This window comes from Myotis yumanensis, unplaced genomic scaffold, assembly GCF_028538775.1.
Source record: "Myotis yumanensis isolate MYYU_CA2020_CCGP unplaced genomic scaffold, mMyoYum1.0.hap1 SCAF_5, whole genome shotgun sequence".
Taxonomy (NCBI): Eukaryota; Metazoa; Chordata; class Mammalia; order Chiroptera; family Vespertilionidae; genus Myotis; species Myotis yumanensis.
The window spans coordinates 75202761-75218644 of NW_027223756.1; the positions used below are offsets into that span (position 1 = coordinate 75202761).

General features: G+C 50.3%; 1 protein-coding gene across 3 annotated transcripts in view; it reads left to right on the forward strand.

Moving 5' to 3' along the window:
• Positions 1-6846: 6846 nt before the first annotated feature.
• The window catches only part of SCARA5 (scavenger receptor class A member 5), a 109542-nt gene continuing 100504 nt past the window's right edge, over positions 6847-15884 (forward strand). For 2 of the 3 annotated variants that reach the window (XM_070415540.1, XM_070415542.1), the window contains exons 1-2: positions 6847-7160; positions 12182-12293. In XM_070415540.1, coding sequence (XP_070271641.1) covers positions 12188-12293 — 106 coding nt within the window. In that variant the 5' untranslated portion in view covers positions 6847-7160; positions 12182-12187. The remainder of the gene's footprint in view (positions 7161-12181; positions 12294-15884) is intronic. The other variant, XM_070415541.1, reaches the window with a different exon arrangement.

A 15884-nucleotide genomic window follows, 5' to 3' on the forward strand; every position in this document is an offset into this window, starting at 1 on the left:
CCATAATTCTTTCTCAATTTCTCTCCACCTTTCCCCCTTATTTCTTCTTTTCTCTCTTCCTGGCATTGTATGTAGCCGAAATAGCTTTATTATTGCTATTACTTATTTATTGAATATAATGTTTTCAGTTCTTCATTCTTAATATTAAAAGCATGCATGGAATGTTCTTTCTTTCCCCCCAGCCAAAACATTCTAGGCAGTGCAATCAGTGGTAAGCTATTTTTTTTTTTTATCAAGATGGAGAAATTTCTGATGTAAAGGCGCTCTTAGACTTGGAGGAGATATCAGAAGTCATTGTGTCCAACCAGTCACCTGATGCAGGAGACACCTCTGCATACCTCTGCCCAGCACACATTTTCCAGGATCTGATTAAACAATGAATGTGGGGAACATCGAGCCATCAGCCAGGACACTCGGATCCCGACAGCTCAACTGGGAATAAGAGCTTCTATTAATTGAATGGAAGTTGCCCGCTCTCAGAGAGTTAAAAAATAACCTAACACTGCTCCCCATGACAGCCCTTGATGTATCTACAGAAATCATGTCCCCTTGAGTGATCTCTGCTCTGGGCTAATCACCCCTCTTTCCTGTTAGTTTCTGGACCCTTCACCACCCTAGTCATTCCCATGGAACACTCTAAGCTGTAACTTAATCTTTAAAAAAATTTTTTAAATTGATTTCAGAGAGGAAGGTAGAGGGAGAGAGAGATAGAAACATCAATGATGAGAAAGAACCATTGATTGGCTGCCTCCTACATGCCCCACACTGGGGATTGAGTCCGAAGCCCAGGCATCTACCCTGATCAGGAATTGAACCGTGACCTCCTGGCTCATAGATCAATGCTCAACCACTGAGCTACGTCAGCCAGGCAATGTAGCCTACGTTTTGAAGTAGCCGTTTCTCCCAACTCTTGCTGACTTACATCAACCTCAAAGTCATCTACAATTTTAGGTTGTTTTGTTTTTCATGTGCCCCTGAAAATCCTAGTATCCTATATCTTGTATGTGGGCAAATGAGTTTTCCCAACATTGCTGTGTGTTTTACATTTATCCCATAAAATCTCCTCTTCTGAGTTTTGGCTCAAATTCCCACCCTGTTTAGAGAAGTTTCTTATGATTCACTTGAATGGACTTGCTTGGCTACCAGTTACAAATTCCTCACACTAAAATTACTTCATCATCCAACTCCCAAACAAAATTTATATCATCTCAGCTCCAAGAGCAATCCCCTTGGAGCCCCTCACTAGGTGACCCATTTCGGGTACCCTGGGCCATTGAGTTTGACAATAGAAGAAGGTGCGGGCAAGCCCTGCTTTTGGGTCTCTGGCCTGTGCACAGGATGGGGAGGGGGATCATCACCTTTACTGCCTACAACCCTGGACCAGTGTCAGACAACCTGGGCTGTCTCCTGTAATCCATCATTCCCATGCCTTCTGGGAATGAATGAAAATGAGTTGAGCACATGGAGATGAAGCAGATGGTTGGGTAGATTCCATGATGGATGAAGAGCAGAGAACTCCACAAGGCGGAGGCTCCTGATCCCACTGTGTCAGACTCAGTGCCAGCTGTCAACAGCTGGACAGTAGAGAAGGAACCACATTATGATTAATACTCCATCTGTCAGGGACTGTCAACTCTGACAAATAATAACAATGGCTCACACTTGCAAAGTGCTTTGAGTTTTCAACATTCCTTTCCCTTGTAATAACCCTTAAGATGGGAAGGCCAAGTGGCAGTAACCCCGTTATATAGAAGAGGAAGTGAAGATGCAAAGAGGTTCGGTGATTTGCTCATACCCACAACTCTTGGGAGGGTGGAGCTGGGAGGCAAGGCTGGGTGTCCTGGCTTGGAATCCAGTCTTCTCTCCACCAGGCGTCTCTGAAGCCTACTGCCCAGGTCAACAATCAGTAAATGTTGATGTACCACCTGCTCTGGGCCTATCACTGGCTAGCTGCTCAGGTGGTGGAGCAGGGAGGGACAGAAGAATGTAACACATGAACCTTGACCTCAGTGAGCTCAGAGCAACCTAAAGCACTTTGTTCAGGCACCTGAGCAGGTGGACAGAGCCTGAGCACTCTAGCCATTGAAAGTAGAGGTGGCTCAGTCAGTGGAGAACGCTTTAGGGAGGGACAGGGCTGGGCTGGTCCTGAAGCGTGAACTGTGTTGGAAAGCCTGGGAAGGTAGGGGTGGAAGGTGGGCAGTGGGCAAAGTCTCAGTGGATAGGTGTGGGTGTAGAGCAGTAAGAAGAGACCTGCCTAAGCGCCAACAGAAGGGAGGGTGGTGGTCAAGGTGAAAGAAAGCAGGACGGAGAGGGTGATCCCATGGCAGTGAGCAACCAATGACCTTGAGCAAGGAGGTGAAGGCCATACTCTAGGCACCCAGCCGACTTTCATGGGGCTATGCTGCAGGATGGGGAGACAATGACAACTGGGACAGGGTCCCTCCCTCAGGAAGGGACAGGTGGGATTGCCTTATTTTCATCTCGGAATGAATGGCTCCTCACCATGAAAAGGAAAATGGGGGGAGGGGCGGGAAAGGGGGGCTGCAACCTAGTTCGGTATCTGGTTAACACTGTAGTCTTACTTCCCCACTCTGACTGACTTGGGCGGAGCTGCAGAGCCTAACCCCAGGGCCCCACACAGCTGACTTGGGCGGAGCTGCGGTGACCCTCAGGGGCCCACCACAGGAGGAGATATATAGGTCAGAGCCTCCCGAGGAGTTCAGTTCAGACTTTGGGTCCAGAATTTCCCTGGACTAGCAGATCTGAGAAATGAAGGTTAAACTTTCCTCCCTCCGAGTGCTGGCTGATCGTTCTCCCGTGCATTCTGCCACAACCACCACACTCCGATAGCATGAGGTATCACTATGAGGTATCTTTCAGCTCTCAGGAATCAGCCTTCCAGTTTTCTAAAGTTTGTTTTTGTTTAAATTGTAAACAAGTCTGTTTACTACCTTAGCTTATCACTCCCGTCAGTGTGTCCTGCGGAACACTAGCCCTATTCTCTGCTCAATTTAGAATGAAGAAGCCTTACTACTCATCCCTCTCTTGGAGACTCACAGAGCTCAGTAGCATCTTAAAGGCTCTGATAAGTCCTGCAGCTAAGGAACACCTTTTGTTTTGAGCAGAAAACCCTTTTTTGGGGGGCAGGGGGGGGGTCTAGAAACATTTTATTTATTTTTATTATTTATTTATTTATTTATTTATTTATTTATTTTTATTGCTTAAAGTATTACAAAGGGTATTACATATGTGTCCTTTTTTTTCCCCTGCCCTTGACAATCCCCTGGCCTCCCCTACCCCCCAGTGTCTTATGTCCATTGGTTATGCTCATATGCATGCATACAAGTCCTTCAGTTGATCTCTTACCCCCCTCCCTCCTGCCCCCCAACCCTCCCTGGCCTTCCCGCTGCAGTTTGACAATCTGTTTGAGGCAGCTCTGCCTCTGTATCTATTATTGTTCATAAGTTTATAATGGTCTTTATTATCCATGAATGAGTGAGATCATGTGGTATTTTTCCTTCAGTGACTGGCTTATTTCACTTAGCATAATGCTCTCCAGTTCCATCCATGCCGTTGCAAATGGTAAGAGTTCCTTCTTTTTTACAGCAGCATAGTATTCCATCGCATAGATGTACCACAGTTCAGAAAACCCTTTTTCAAGAAAGTCCAAGAACATCTCCTGGAACTAGTGGGCTCACAGTCACTGCCTTATCCCACTCAATTCTCACAACTGCCCTGGAGTATCAGTTATTATATTTATGTCCAATGAGAATACTGAGACCAAGACGTGTAGTCATTTGCCCAAGGATACACAACAAAGAATGGTCAGATTCAAGTCCAGGATTTGATACTATAAGTCTGAGGCTTTGTCCCTAACTACTTCTGAATCATCTTTTGAAGATGTTATTGTACTTTTCCTAATGAACAAAGCACGCCTAATTATTTTGGGGAAAAGATACAGAAACTTATAGAAGAGGAAATAAAAACCACTAGGAATGACTTAAAGCTGATCAGGAATAGATCACCCTAGAGGCCTGGGCTGCTTTCCAATTCGGAGGAACTCCTTTCCCTGGACCCATCCACCTTCCCTCAGATGTAGCTCCTATTGGCAGAGGATAGTGCGGCTAGTGGCTGGAGGTGGTTGATGGATTTCAGTTAAGATCAGATGGTTGCCACCCTGGCCAGTGTGCTCAGTGGTTAGAGTGTTGGTCCTCACAGCAAAGGATTGTGGGTTTGATTCCTGGTCAAGAGCACCTAGCTGGGTTGCAGGTTTGATCCCTAGCCCTGGTTGGGGTACATGCAGGAGGCAGCCAATCAATGTGTCTCTCTCACATCAATGTTTCCCTCTCTTCCCCTCCCTCTTTTCCTCCCTCCCACTGTCTCTAAAAAAATCAGTGGAATAAATATCCTCAGGTGAGTATTAGCAACAGCAACAAAAATAAATGAGATGAGTGCTTTGAGATAAACAATGATAAATCAGAAAACATTTATACTATTGATCAAACAAAATTTTATAAAAACCACAAAAGTTAAATTCCTATATCATTTTGTGTGTACAATAATTTTTACCAAAACTATCTCCCGAACAAGACCTAAATTGATGAAGTTCATGGTATAAATAAACAATAATTACATTTTAAAACAGTAAATCCAAATTCAAGATTTTGAGAGTACACACTTTTCAGCAGGATATTCCAACAACAGAAAAAGATAAACACTGGTCTGCGAACACTGCATAAAAAATGTTCTTACAATAGCTAAGATTTGGAAACAGCCTAAGTGCCCATCAGCAGATGAGTGGATTAAAAAACTGTGGTACATCTACACCATGGAATACTACCTTGCTGTAAAAAAGAAGGAACTTTTACCATTTGCAACAGCATGGATGGACCTGGAGAGCATTATGCTAAGCGAAATAAGCCAGTCAAAGAAAGATAAATATCACATGATCTCCCTCATATGTGGGATATAATGATCACCATAATTTGATGAACAAAAATAGATCCAGAGGCAAATGGCAGGGGAGGTGGGGGGGTTAGAGAGCAACCAAAGGACTTGTATGCATGCATATTAGCATAACCAATGGACATAGACACTGGGGCAGTGGGGGCTTGCCTGGGATGGGAATGACAGGGGGGAGGGGGGTTTCAATTGGGAAAAAAAGAGACATATATAAAACTTTAGACAATTAAAATAAATAAATAAAAATTTTAAAAAATGTTCTTGAAATATTTGTATTGGATATGAAATAGGTTAAAAACTAACAAAAACACTAAAGGTGATTATAAAGAATATATTATTTTTGTAGAGCAGGCCACAAATAAAAACATAGCAAGGCACCTAACCAGTCCAATTGATTCAGACAGAAAGTAGGATGTGGTTTCCAGGGGCTGGGGCACAGGGAGAATAGGCAGTTGTTTAACGGGTAGAGAGGTCCAGATCTGCAAGATGAACAGAATTCTGGAGATGGATGGAGGTGGTGTTTGCACAACAACATGACGCTCCTTAGCACTACTGAACTGTACACTTCAGGCTGCCTGGCCTTGGGCAAGTTCCTTAGTTCCCTCGTCTTTGTGAACTTGGAATAATAGTAGCACCTCCCTCATAGGCTTGTTGTCAAGCTTAAATGAGGTAATGTGAGAAAAGCACTTGGAATTGCCTAGCACATGGCATAGACTATAAAGTGTTTTCTCCTCTCTTCCTCTTTTCCCTTCTTTCCTTTTTCTTATTCTTTCTCCTCCTCCTTCTATTATTACTATTACTGTTGTTATTATTATCATGATTATATCATGACTACTTTTTTCCTCTGTGATACAGGCCTCATATTGGAGCTGCCTCCCAGGACGGTCAGGAGGCGTAGTCACTGAAAGTGACGAAGACATTTCTGACCCAGCTGTGGGTTGGCAGCTGTACTGCGAAGAGAGCTGAGCCTTGGCAAACTGTTCTCATGCATGAGATCTGACCCTCAAGTATTGAGGCTGAAGTTTTAACCAATGAACGGGAGCCTGTTCATAAATGCCACCTCCAGAGCTCTGTCCTGGGGAGTGGTGGTGGACGGTGGGGAGAGGGGCTGTCCACATAAGTGGACTGTACTGCCATAGCTCAGACTATTTTTGGAATTTCCCTAATGCCTTCCCCCATCTCCACCCCAATCGAAATGCTATTGCTCTCTTAACGTTTTGGTTAGATCTCCTTTTCTAAATGTAATCAATCCTGCTTAGGGTTATAGTTATTTCTTCCTGAGCCCACCTCTCATCCTTGAGGACAGCGAGCTCGTCTTACTCACGCCCGTAACACCCCCCCCCCCCCCACCCCCTCGCCCCTGTGCGATGTCAGTTCTCCATAAATGCCGGCTTTATTGCTGAGTTATGTTGAGATTGACTCTGTGAATCATGGGGTGCTCTTAGGAATGTCCCCACTGTGGCCAATCTGTGTCCTTTAGGGTGGATGTGGCTTTAGGAAAACATGAAGTAATTTTAAGCTAAGTTTGGGGAATGCGTTAAACAATGCCAATTCTGTCCTACAAATAAGTTTACGAGGCTGGTTTCCTTGCATGGATTGTAAGCCAGGTCTACCTGCCATTTCCCTAGACGGTTTCCAAAAAGTGCTTTGAGCAGGGCCTTTAGAATAGGCACATGAAGACCAAGGCTGGCTTGGCTCTCTGGACCTCGCAGCCATCCCCGAGTGGGCTGTAATGCCAAAAGTGGCCACCAGAGGGGGGACGTGTTCCAGACCCCAAGGTGGGCCTCCACAATTGCTCCAAAAAACTTCGCATTTAAAGACTGGCCGCCAGAGCAGCTGCAGTTCACATCTCAGTACCTAGCAGAGCTGCTGGTGCCTCCACAGGACATCTCCCGAGCGCTGCCCCGGCTGGACCAGGCGAGGCACCAAGACCGGGCTGCCCAGCCCCAGGCCCCCACTTGGGCACAAAGCTGAGCCTTGCCTCCTGATCTCATCCTCCTGGAGAAGTGACCCCCAAGACGAGTCACTGGGCACCCCTACAGCCTCTTTCTATGATTTGTTCTGGATTTGGCTGGCTGTGGGGACAGGCTCCCAGGGGCTGCCTAGGTCTCAGTGCGGCAGGAGCAGCCACCTCTCCAGCCACCATGGGTGCCGGGAACTGAGGGGACAGCCTCTGCAGCCTCCGTGGAGGCCCTAAGGTGAGTCTTTATCACTTTGACCCTAACTTTGTCCCAGTACCTGGCAGCGGGAGGACACGGTGTTCAGGGATCCTCAGGCTGTGGAGCATGGAGGGGCCAGCCCCAGGTGGGAAGGCCTCAGTGGCAGCCTGAGGAGATCCACGGGGCCCTGGTCCAGCTGTTTGCACTGGCGACTGTGAGTCTGCATTTGGGTGCCAGAGGAAGCTATTGCCTTAGGGACAACTATTCCAGGCACGGGACACTGCTCCAGAGCCTATTCAGGGAGCAGAGGGTACCGGTGACAGTCTCCCTACATGTGCAGAGTGCGCGCGTGTGTGTCCGTGCATGTGTGCGTGCATGTGTGTGCATCTGTGCATGTGTGTGCGTCTGTGCATGTGTTTGCTGTGTGCCTGTGCATGTGTGCACGTGTGCGCGCATGTGTCTGTACATGTGTGTGCATGTGCTTGTGTGTCTGTGCCTGTGTGTGTGCCTGTGTGTCAGTGTCTGTGAATGTGTGCATGTGTGTGTGTGTGCCTGTGTGTCTGTGCGTGTGTGCACGTGTGTGCACATGTGTCTGTACGTGTGTGTCTATGCATGTGTGTATGTGCCTGTGTGTCTGTGTCTGTGCACACGTGCCTGGTGGTGGAATATATATGAAGGGAGAGCCTATTTATAAAACATCTACACCTTTCCAGCTTTGGGCTGTGATTGAGGTTAACTGAGTACAGTTAGAGGAGGAGAGGGTTTAAAACCCACTTAGGGATCCACTCTCCAGAGGGGGCCACGTTACAGCTAGGAATCCAAAGAAAAGCTGTGCGCCCTGCAGCATGAGGCACTGGATCCCAGACACGCCATCTTTGCAGCAACAAGCAAGGCACATGCCACCCCCTTGGCAGGAAGAATTGATCGAGTCCTCCTGCTGCCCGGAGAGGGACCCTGAGAGCCGGGGTCCGGATCTTAGCTCTGGCCCGCATTCACGATCGCCTTTTGCAAAGGGCACCCAGACAGCATTGTTCCTGACACTGTCAAGGCGGCCGGGAGGCCCCAGGAACCTGCAGGCCCTCCTTGCTGGCTGCTGGGCAGAGTCAGAAGATGCTGGGGGCTGATGGGTTTCACCAGACCCTGCCGCCGACCTCCCGTGTGCCCTTGCTTGTACAGCCCCTCCATGTTCATGTCCCACATGAAGCTCTCGATGCCGAGTGGCTGGCAGATGTGCTTCTCCCCATCACAGAAAGGTCGGCCTGGGGCTGCACGAGCTCGGCTGATTGGGCCAAGTCCCCAAGTAATAGGAGTGGAGCCAGGATAGGCCCCCGTGCCTGCTGGCCTGCAGAGCGCCTGGGGTGGGGCTGTGGATGGCTGGGAGCCTCAGCTCTAAAATGCACCAAGACACTCTAAGGCAGCGGTTCTCAACCTGTGGGTCGAGACCCCTTTGGGTGTCGAACGACCCTTTCACAGGAGTCGCCTGAGACCATCGGAAAACACATAAATAATTACATACTGTTTTTGTAATGAATCACTATGCTTTAATTATGTTCAATTTGTAACAATGAAAATAACATCCTGCATAGCAAATATTTACATGACGATTCATAACAGTAGCAAAATTACAGTTATGAAGTAGCCACGAAAATAATTTTATGGTTGGGGGTCACCACAACATGAGGAGCTGTATTAAAGGGTCGCGACGTTAGGAAGGTGGAGAACCACTGCTCTAAGAAGTAAAGTGTCTTCTCTGTGGGGGAGCAAGGCCCCACTCTGACTGGAAACACGGAAGTCCGGGCTCCTTGGACTTCCTCCGCAGGGCACCTGGGTGTCCACACCCCCCATGTGTCCATGGCCCTCGTCCCCTCCCTTCCAGCTGTCAGAGCCTCTCCTTGCCCCCAGAGCCCCACCTGCCCCCCTTAACTGACTCATCTTGGGCCCTAAAGGTGGTCACCGAAAGGGGTGGCTACACCCTTCCAGGACAAAACACTGGTGCTGAGCCAGTGCCCTGGGTGGGAAGCGTTTGCGTGATGCCTCATCCCTCTCTAACACCCTTGGTTCTTGCCTCTTTATGCCTCTGCTTATCTTTAAAATGGGAAAGACAGACTGACACCACCTCACAGTGCTCCTGGAGGGCAGAGAGGCCCCGGATGGCAAATGGACTGCAGTGCGTGGGATGTATGCACACGTGAGGGGTTTCGCTCTATTATCACACACTCGGCGGTTCGCTGTGCCTTGCCTGAGAGCACAAACTCGGCCCAAAGGCTATAAGACCAAAGACGGAAGGGTCTAGAATAAACCTTGGTTTGAAAGAACATGCTTAGGTTTCGTTCCCAAGGAACAAACATTAGCAGAGCTGGCTGAGCATCTGCAATCTCATCTCACTCACATCTGGCCTCCTGCTCGGCCAGCCCGTCTCCCCACCCAGCTCCCCAGGCTCCTGCTCCACCAGCTGAGGGGTGCGGAGGGAGCAGAGATGGGGCCGCCTAGGGACACATCCCATGTAACAAGCAGTGCATCCTAGCTCTGGCCTGGAGCTGAGCACCAGAGCGGATGGTGGAAATGAAGATGGGGCTACGCCGGCCCAAGCCCGTCTCAGCGCCTCCCTCCGGCAGGCGGCTCTGGCTCCCTGCGGCCCCGGGGCAGCAGCGCCATTGCCTTTGGCCAGGGGAGGGTTACCACTGGCAGAAGACGCTGGCCTCCTGCTTGCTGCTCGCTGGGATCCCCGAGAGGCAGAGGGAGGGGTGCTGCACACAGTGCTCTGAAACTAGGGAGGGTCCCCCGCAGCTTAGCAGCAGCAGAGCTGTTCAGGGCCCCACCTAGAGGCCCTTACTGGGTGGAGGACTTGGATGGATGGAGGGTATCGGGAGACTAGCAAACTGGACACAACTGCAGCCCAGAGAAGCTGGGGTAGGAGCCGTCTCCGAGCTCCGGGAAACCCTTGGTGCAGGGAATAAAGACCGTGGCGGAGATGTGGGCTCCCCTCCGCCCCTTCTCCCACAGGCTGGGAGAAAGGCCTGCAGAGACTGCGAGCACCCTGGTGGTGCGTGCGTGTGCGTGTGTGCATGTGTGTATGTGTGTAAGTGCACGTTTGCAGGTGTGTGCATGTGTGTGTGTGAGTGCATGGGTCTGAGTACATACTTGCATGTGTGTGTGTGAGTCTGTGTGTGCGCACATGTGTGCTGCATGCACACATGGGTATGCAGATGTGGCATCTCATTACTTGAAAAGACAAGGGCAGCATCCACTGTCCATCCCTCTGGCTGTCCGAAGGGCAGTTGTTTGGCAATTGCTCATTTGTGGCCTCTTCTCGGCACTGAAGTCAGAGGTCTCTGGAGGCAAAGGTCAAGTCATGAAACAGATTTACGTTTGCTCTACCAGAAGGAGCCGTTCAGCCAGCCTCCTCCTTCTTTCTCCCTGTTTACTGAAACGGCCCTGAGGCCACGTTTCCCACCTGCCTCCGAGGGAACTCACTGGATGCTGCTCCTTCCAATCAGCAGGCACTGTCCCCCCACCGCCACCTGCTGTGCCTCCCCCCCAAATACCCCCCCCCCGCCACCTCCTTCTCAGTGGGAGACCCCTGGCTGGCACTCTGGGCCTCAGAACTGAGCTTGCTCCACGCGGGGCCTGGCACCCACCCATCCTCCCAGGAGCCTTTATCATCCTGAGAAATCACTTTTTACAAGTGGATTTATTTGGATTCAATATCCATAGAGTCAAAGAACATCAGAATGAAGGTCAAGCTAGATGAACAGCTAGAGAGTCATTTATAAAATCACTGAGCATATATGTGAGGAAAGAATATCAAGTATTTTATGTAAACAAATACTTTGTAATTTGGCTCGAGAAAACGGATTTTCTCCTTATACAAAGAATGCATCATAGAAAACCCAGGAAACCCAGCAAACAAAAGGAGGCCCTGTTCCCACCAGAGTCCTGTAACACACCTGGATCTACCAGGTCTCGCCTGGGACACCCGGACGTCTCACATACAGTTGTCCTGTCACACGTGCAGGACGTGTGTATGTTACAAAATGGGGTGGTGTTGTACACACTGTGTAACCGGGCCTGGTTCACTTCAAACAGCAGAACACTTGCTCCAGTTCCGGGTATGTTCCTGGGACACCAGGGGTAGGACCACAAGGCCCCGTGATGCAGCCTCAGGAGGCCATGCAGGACCGGGGCCCTTCCTGGGTGCAAGGTTGTCCAGGTCCTTGTGTCTGGGGGGCCCCACCGAGGCCACCTGCTCCTCAACATCCTCCCGTGGCCCCACTAAACCCAGCTCCTCTCACCACCAGCCCAGCCAGGTTGGGAGTAGTTCTGATCTTAGCTCTGTTGGCAGGTGGTCTCCGTATCTGCCTTTGTGTCTAGCTTCCCTCCTTTTAACACAGAGTAGAAACCCATGTCTCTCTGACATGCTCAGGGCTCCAGAGGCTCAGAAATTGCTCCATCTGAGTCAGAAGAATTGGCTCCTCCAGGCCCCACACAGCATGGCTCTTGGAACACCCTGATTGTGCATGCATGTGTGTGTGTGTGTATGCGTGTAAGTGCATGCATGCATTTGTGTGAGTGTGTGCATACCTGTGTGTTGCATGCACACATGGGTATGCAGATGTGGTATCTCATTACTTAAAAAGACAAGAGCAGAATCCGCTCTCCATCCCTCTGGCTGTGAGAAAGACAGTTGTTTGGTAACTGCTCATTTATGGCCTCCCTTCAGCCCTGAAGTCAGAGGTCTCTGGAGGGTGCCAGCCCCAGCTCAGGGCGCCAGCCCCACAGAGAGCTGTTGAAAGATAGAAGACGGATACCCACTATCAGAAAGGCTCAAAGGGCCTTGGTCCTCGAAGCACTGAGGGAACCGGGGAGGGGGGATCAGAGTCCTAAGCAGCCTGTAGATGTCACCTGTGGATGAGGACAGCAGCCCAATGATCAGACCACAGGGAGGACACGTTGTTCTACCCACTCGCTTCTGTTTCCACCTACAGTTTATTCTCTCTCTCCCCCTGCCTCTCCCCTTCCTCCCCTCGTCTCTTGCTGTCTCTCTCCTGCTGCTGCTGAAGGACAGGATGGAGAACAAAGCCATGTACCTGAACACTGTGGGCGACACCGGCTCCATCTTCGAGGAGCCCTTCGATGGCAGGAGCCTGTCCAAGCTGAACCTGTGTGAGGATGGTGAGTGCCTGCGGCTCGGTCTCGGGGTGAGAGATCTGCCCTGAGCCCCACCCCAACCTTGGCATTGCCCCAGGGTGCGGGTGACCTCCTGCTCATACTGCAGTTGTTGAACTTCATGCTTTGAAGGGTCGTTTCCAAGTGTCTTCTCATTCATACATCTCAACAACTCTTTCTGATCAGCAAAATGAAGAGCTGTTGTACAGACGAGCTTATGGAGGCTGAGAAAAGCATGAGGGATCATTCAGCTCACCAGTCGTAGAGGTCTCCTGACTCCTTTCGCCTCTCTCCTCTGAGTGAGTGAGACTGGGGCCAGACAAAGACACCTGAAACCATTAGCCCGGACCCTCTCAGGTTAGGAGCCAACAATCCATTTCCAGAAAAGCCTGCCTCCTGGGACTCCAGCACAGAGCTCAACACTTAGTAGGTGCTTTGAATAAGTTGCTGCATGAATGCACACACTTCTCTTCGCATTGAGTAGAGAGTGTCATCAAAGATGAATAGAACGGGGCTCACAGAAGAGTCTTGTAAAGACTTATGGTCAGTGAACTAGAGATAGTCTGTGTTAGTCAGGTTCTCCGGACAAACAGAACTGGTGTGAGATAATGTGAGGAATTGACTCACGTGGCTATGGAGGCTGAGAAGTCCCACCGTCTGCCATCTATAGGCTGGGGACTCGGGAGAGCTGGGGTGTAATTCAGTCCAAGTCAGAAGGCCTGAGAACCAGAGGAGCCAGTGGTATAAATAGCCGTTTGAGGGCTGGAGAACATGAGGTGAGATGTCCCAACTCAAGCAGTCAGGCAGGAAACAAAAAGCAAATACCTCCACCCTCTGTTCTAACTCAGGTCCTCAACTGATTAGATGAGGCCCACCTACATTAGGGAGAGCAATCTGCTTTACTGAGCCCGCCAATTCAAAAGCTAATTGCATCCAGAAACACCTTCCAAGACACACCCAGAAATGATGTTTATCCTGGGCACAATCAGGTTAACAGAAAATTAACCGTCATGCGGGCCTTTTTTCAAGCACATGTTCATTGTGCTCCACTCTGCTAGCCACCTCTGTTGTGAAATCACTCAAAATATAAATGACTCTCCATGCTCCAAGCCTGCTTTTCTCCCCAAAGGTGCTAAGTGTAGGAAGGGACGCCGAGTGGCTTAGAAAGGCAGCGATGGAGGACAGTCTCCGCTGGGAGAGAAGACAAGGCAAATTTGGGCTTGTGACCAATACACCCCCCTCATGCTGCCCTAGTGAACTGCCCACCATTACATCTCTTCCTCTGGATCCCAGTCAACCAACATATTTGAGAACCCACACTGTGGCAAGCTATTGGTTAGGTGCCAGGCACGCTCCCATGAGAAATTAAACCATCCTTGCCCTCAGAGCGCTTACGATCCCAGTGGAAGAGACTGGCATGCGGATGATTACCCAACATATAAAGTAGGCAAAAATATGGTGATTGTTGAAGTCAAGCAGGGAGAAGCCTTTCGGGAATAGGCCTTAAAGATTGAACACAGCTTTCTAAGAAAAGAGGTAGGTGGGGTGGGGAAAGTATGACTGGCTGCGCTGCACTAAGCCAGGCCAGTGTTTCCGTCAGGTTAATGCCACCTGGGAAGAGAGGAAGGACCCTGGGCCACTCGGTCACTGGCCAGGCTCGGCATGTCCCCACCAGCACCTCAGCAAAGGCCAAGCTGGTTTTCGTATCCCTGCTCCAGCCCTCTTCACATGGCCCATCAGTAGGGAGGCCTGGTTGAGCAAGAGAACTGGGGTCCAGCACAGTGGTGGTGAGTGAAGGACCACCAGGCCCAGCCTGGGTGCCAGTGTGGGAAGGGCAGGGTGGGAGACCCCAGGGTGAGAAGAGGCCTGGGATTGGAAGTACCACTGGGCCATCATATCCTTTTCCTCGTACCTTATCTTACTCTCCATTTTTCTGAACCCCAAATTAAAAGACAAAGATTACTGGGACCAGATGATTGAAAAATAACAGTAACCCTAGCCACTGTGCATTCTAGCCCCCCCCCCCCCCCCCCCCCCCCCCCCGCCTAACCCCCGCAGCCATGGGGAGATCTGATCAGAGCAGATCTCAGGGGTAACCTGAGGCCCAGCACCCCATAATATAAGGACAGGAGAGGTTGGAAGTTGTGGGATCGAGATTGACTCACCTCTCCCAGAGCATGTGACCTGACCAAGGCACATCCCATCTCTGGTCCTCAGTGTCTCCATCTGCCAAGTGGGGACATTGGGGTGTCTCTGAGGTGCTGTCTAGCTCTAACACTGTATATAGAGAAGGTTTGGTCATTGCATTTAGGGTGTGGTCCTTTTAAAACCTAAGCTGGGACATGACGCTACCCTGAGCAAAACCAGGCAAAGGCTCCCGCCTCAATGGGAGTAAAAACCCAGGCGCTGACCTGGCCGAGGAAGCTGACTTTCACGTTGAACCTGCTGGCATGCTCACCAGCGGCCTCTGCTCCCCAGAAGGTTGCTCCCCCAACCAACTCAACTCACTCCTTCACCTCCTTCCAGTCTTTGCTCAAATCTCACCTTCCCCAGTAGGCCTTCCTGCCTCCCCTGCACTCCTGACCCCTTTTTCACATAGTCTTATGTCCTAAAATGACATTGTCATGTTCTTATTGATTGCGTTTATCATTCACTGTTTCTCATGGGAAGAACAGACTGGACAAGGGCAGCATCTCTGTTTTGTTCACTGATGTCTCCCAGCCTGGCACATAGTAAGTGCTCACTAAGTATTTGTTGAATGAATGAATCAATCAATCAAAACAGGGTCCTTGAAAGTTAAAGGTCGCCAAACAAATGCTTTCTAAATCTGAATTCCAAATCATCTGGGTCTCCCCCGCTCTTCATTCCTGGATGCCAGGTGTGAGGGGCACAAGGAACCCCAAAAGACTAGAGGGTTGAGATGCAGCCAGCTACCTAAAAGCTTGTGGGTTCCTTTCCTTTCCCCATCCCCTTCCCTTTTGTTTCTAAGAGGAAAATGATGGGCTCTGACTTGGGGAAATTCCAGCCAGATTTGATCTGTCTCCCCAGGATTTTGCTTTTTCTTGATCCTCATCGCAGGAGAGTGTAACAGGAGAGGGAAGAGAAGGGTGGGGCTGGCGGGAAGGGGGTGCAAGTTGATGGGAAAGAAGACAGAGGGCAGAGGGGGGACAGGGAGGGAGAGCCCAGCCGCTCGTGGGCCTTGAGTGAATTAAAACAGTACCGTCTGGTGGGCCTCACAGGGGTCCGCGTCCTTTGCAGACTCTTCCCTTGGAGGTAGGGAGGTGGGGAAGAGAGGAGGTGCCTCCTCCTGGCCCTGGGGACACTGGGATCTGGGGAACACGGTTGCAAAAATGCAGCCCAGATACAGGGTATGACTTGGACGTCAATGCAGGTGGGACTTTAAAAAGGTCAGGGGGCAAACGCGTTACTTCACAGGTCACGCGCTGGCAGCTTCCCCTCCTCTCCTCTGCTCTCCTTCCCTTTCCCCGCCCAGCCTGCCTTTCCCTCCCAGCCTGCCTTTATCCATCCCCTTCCCACTTCCCAGGTGAGCAGGGAAGGTGAGGACTGCTCAGTGCCTGGGTCCTCTGCCCCTTCCAT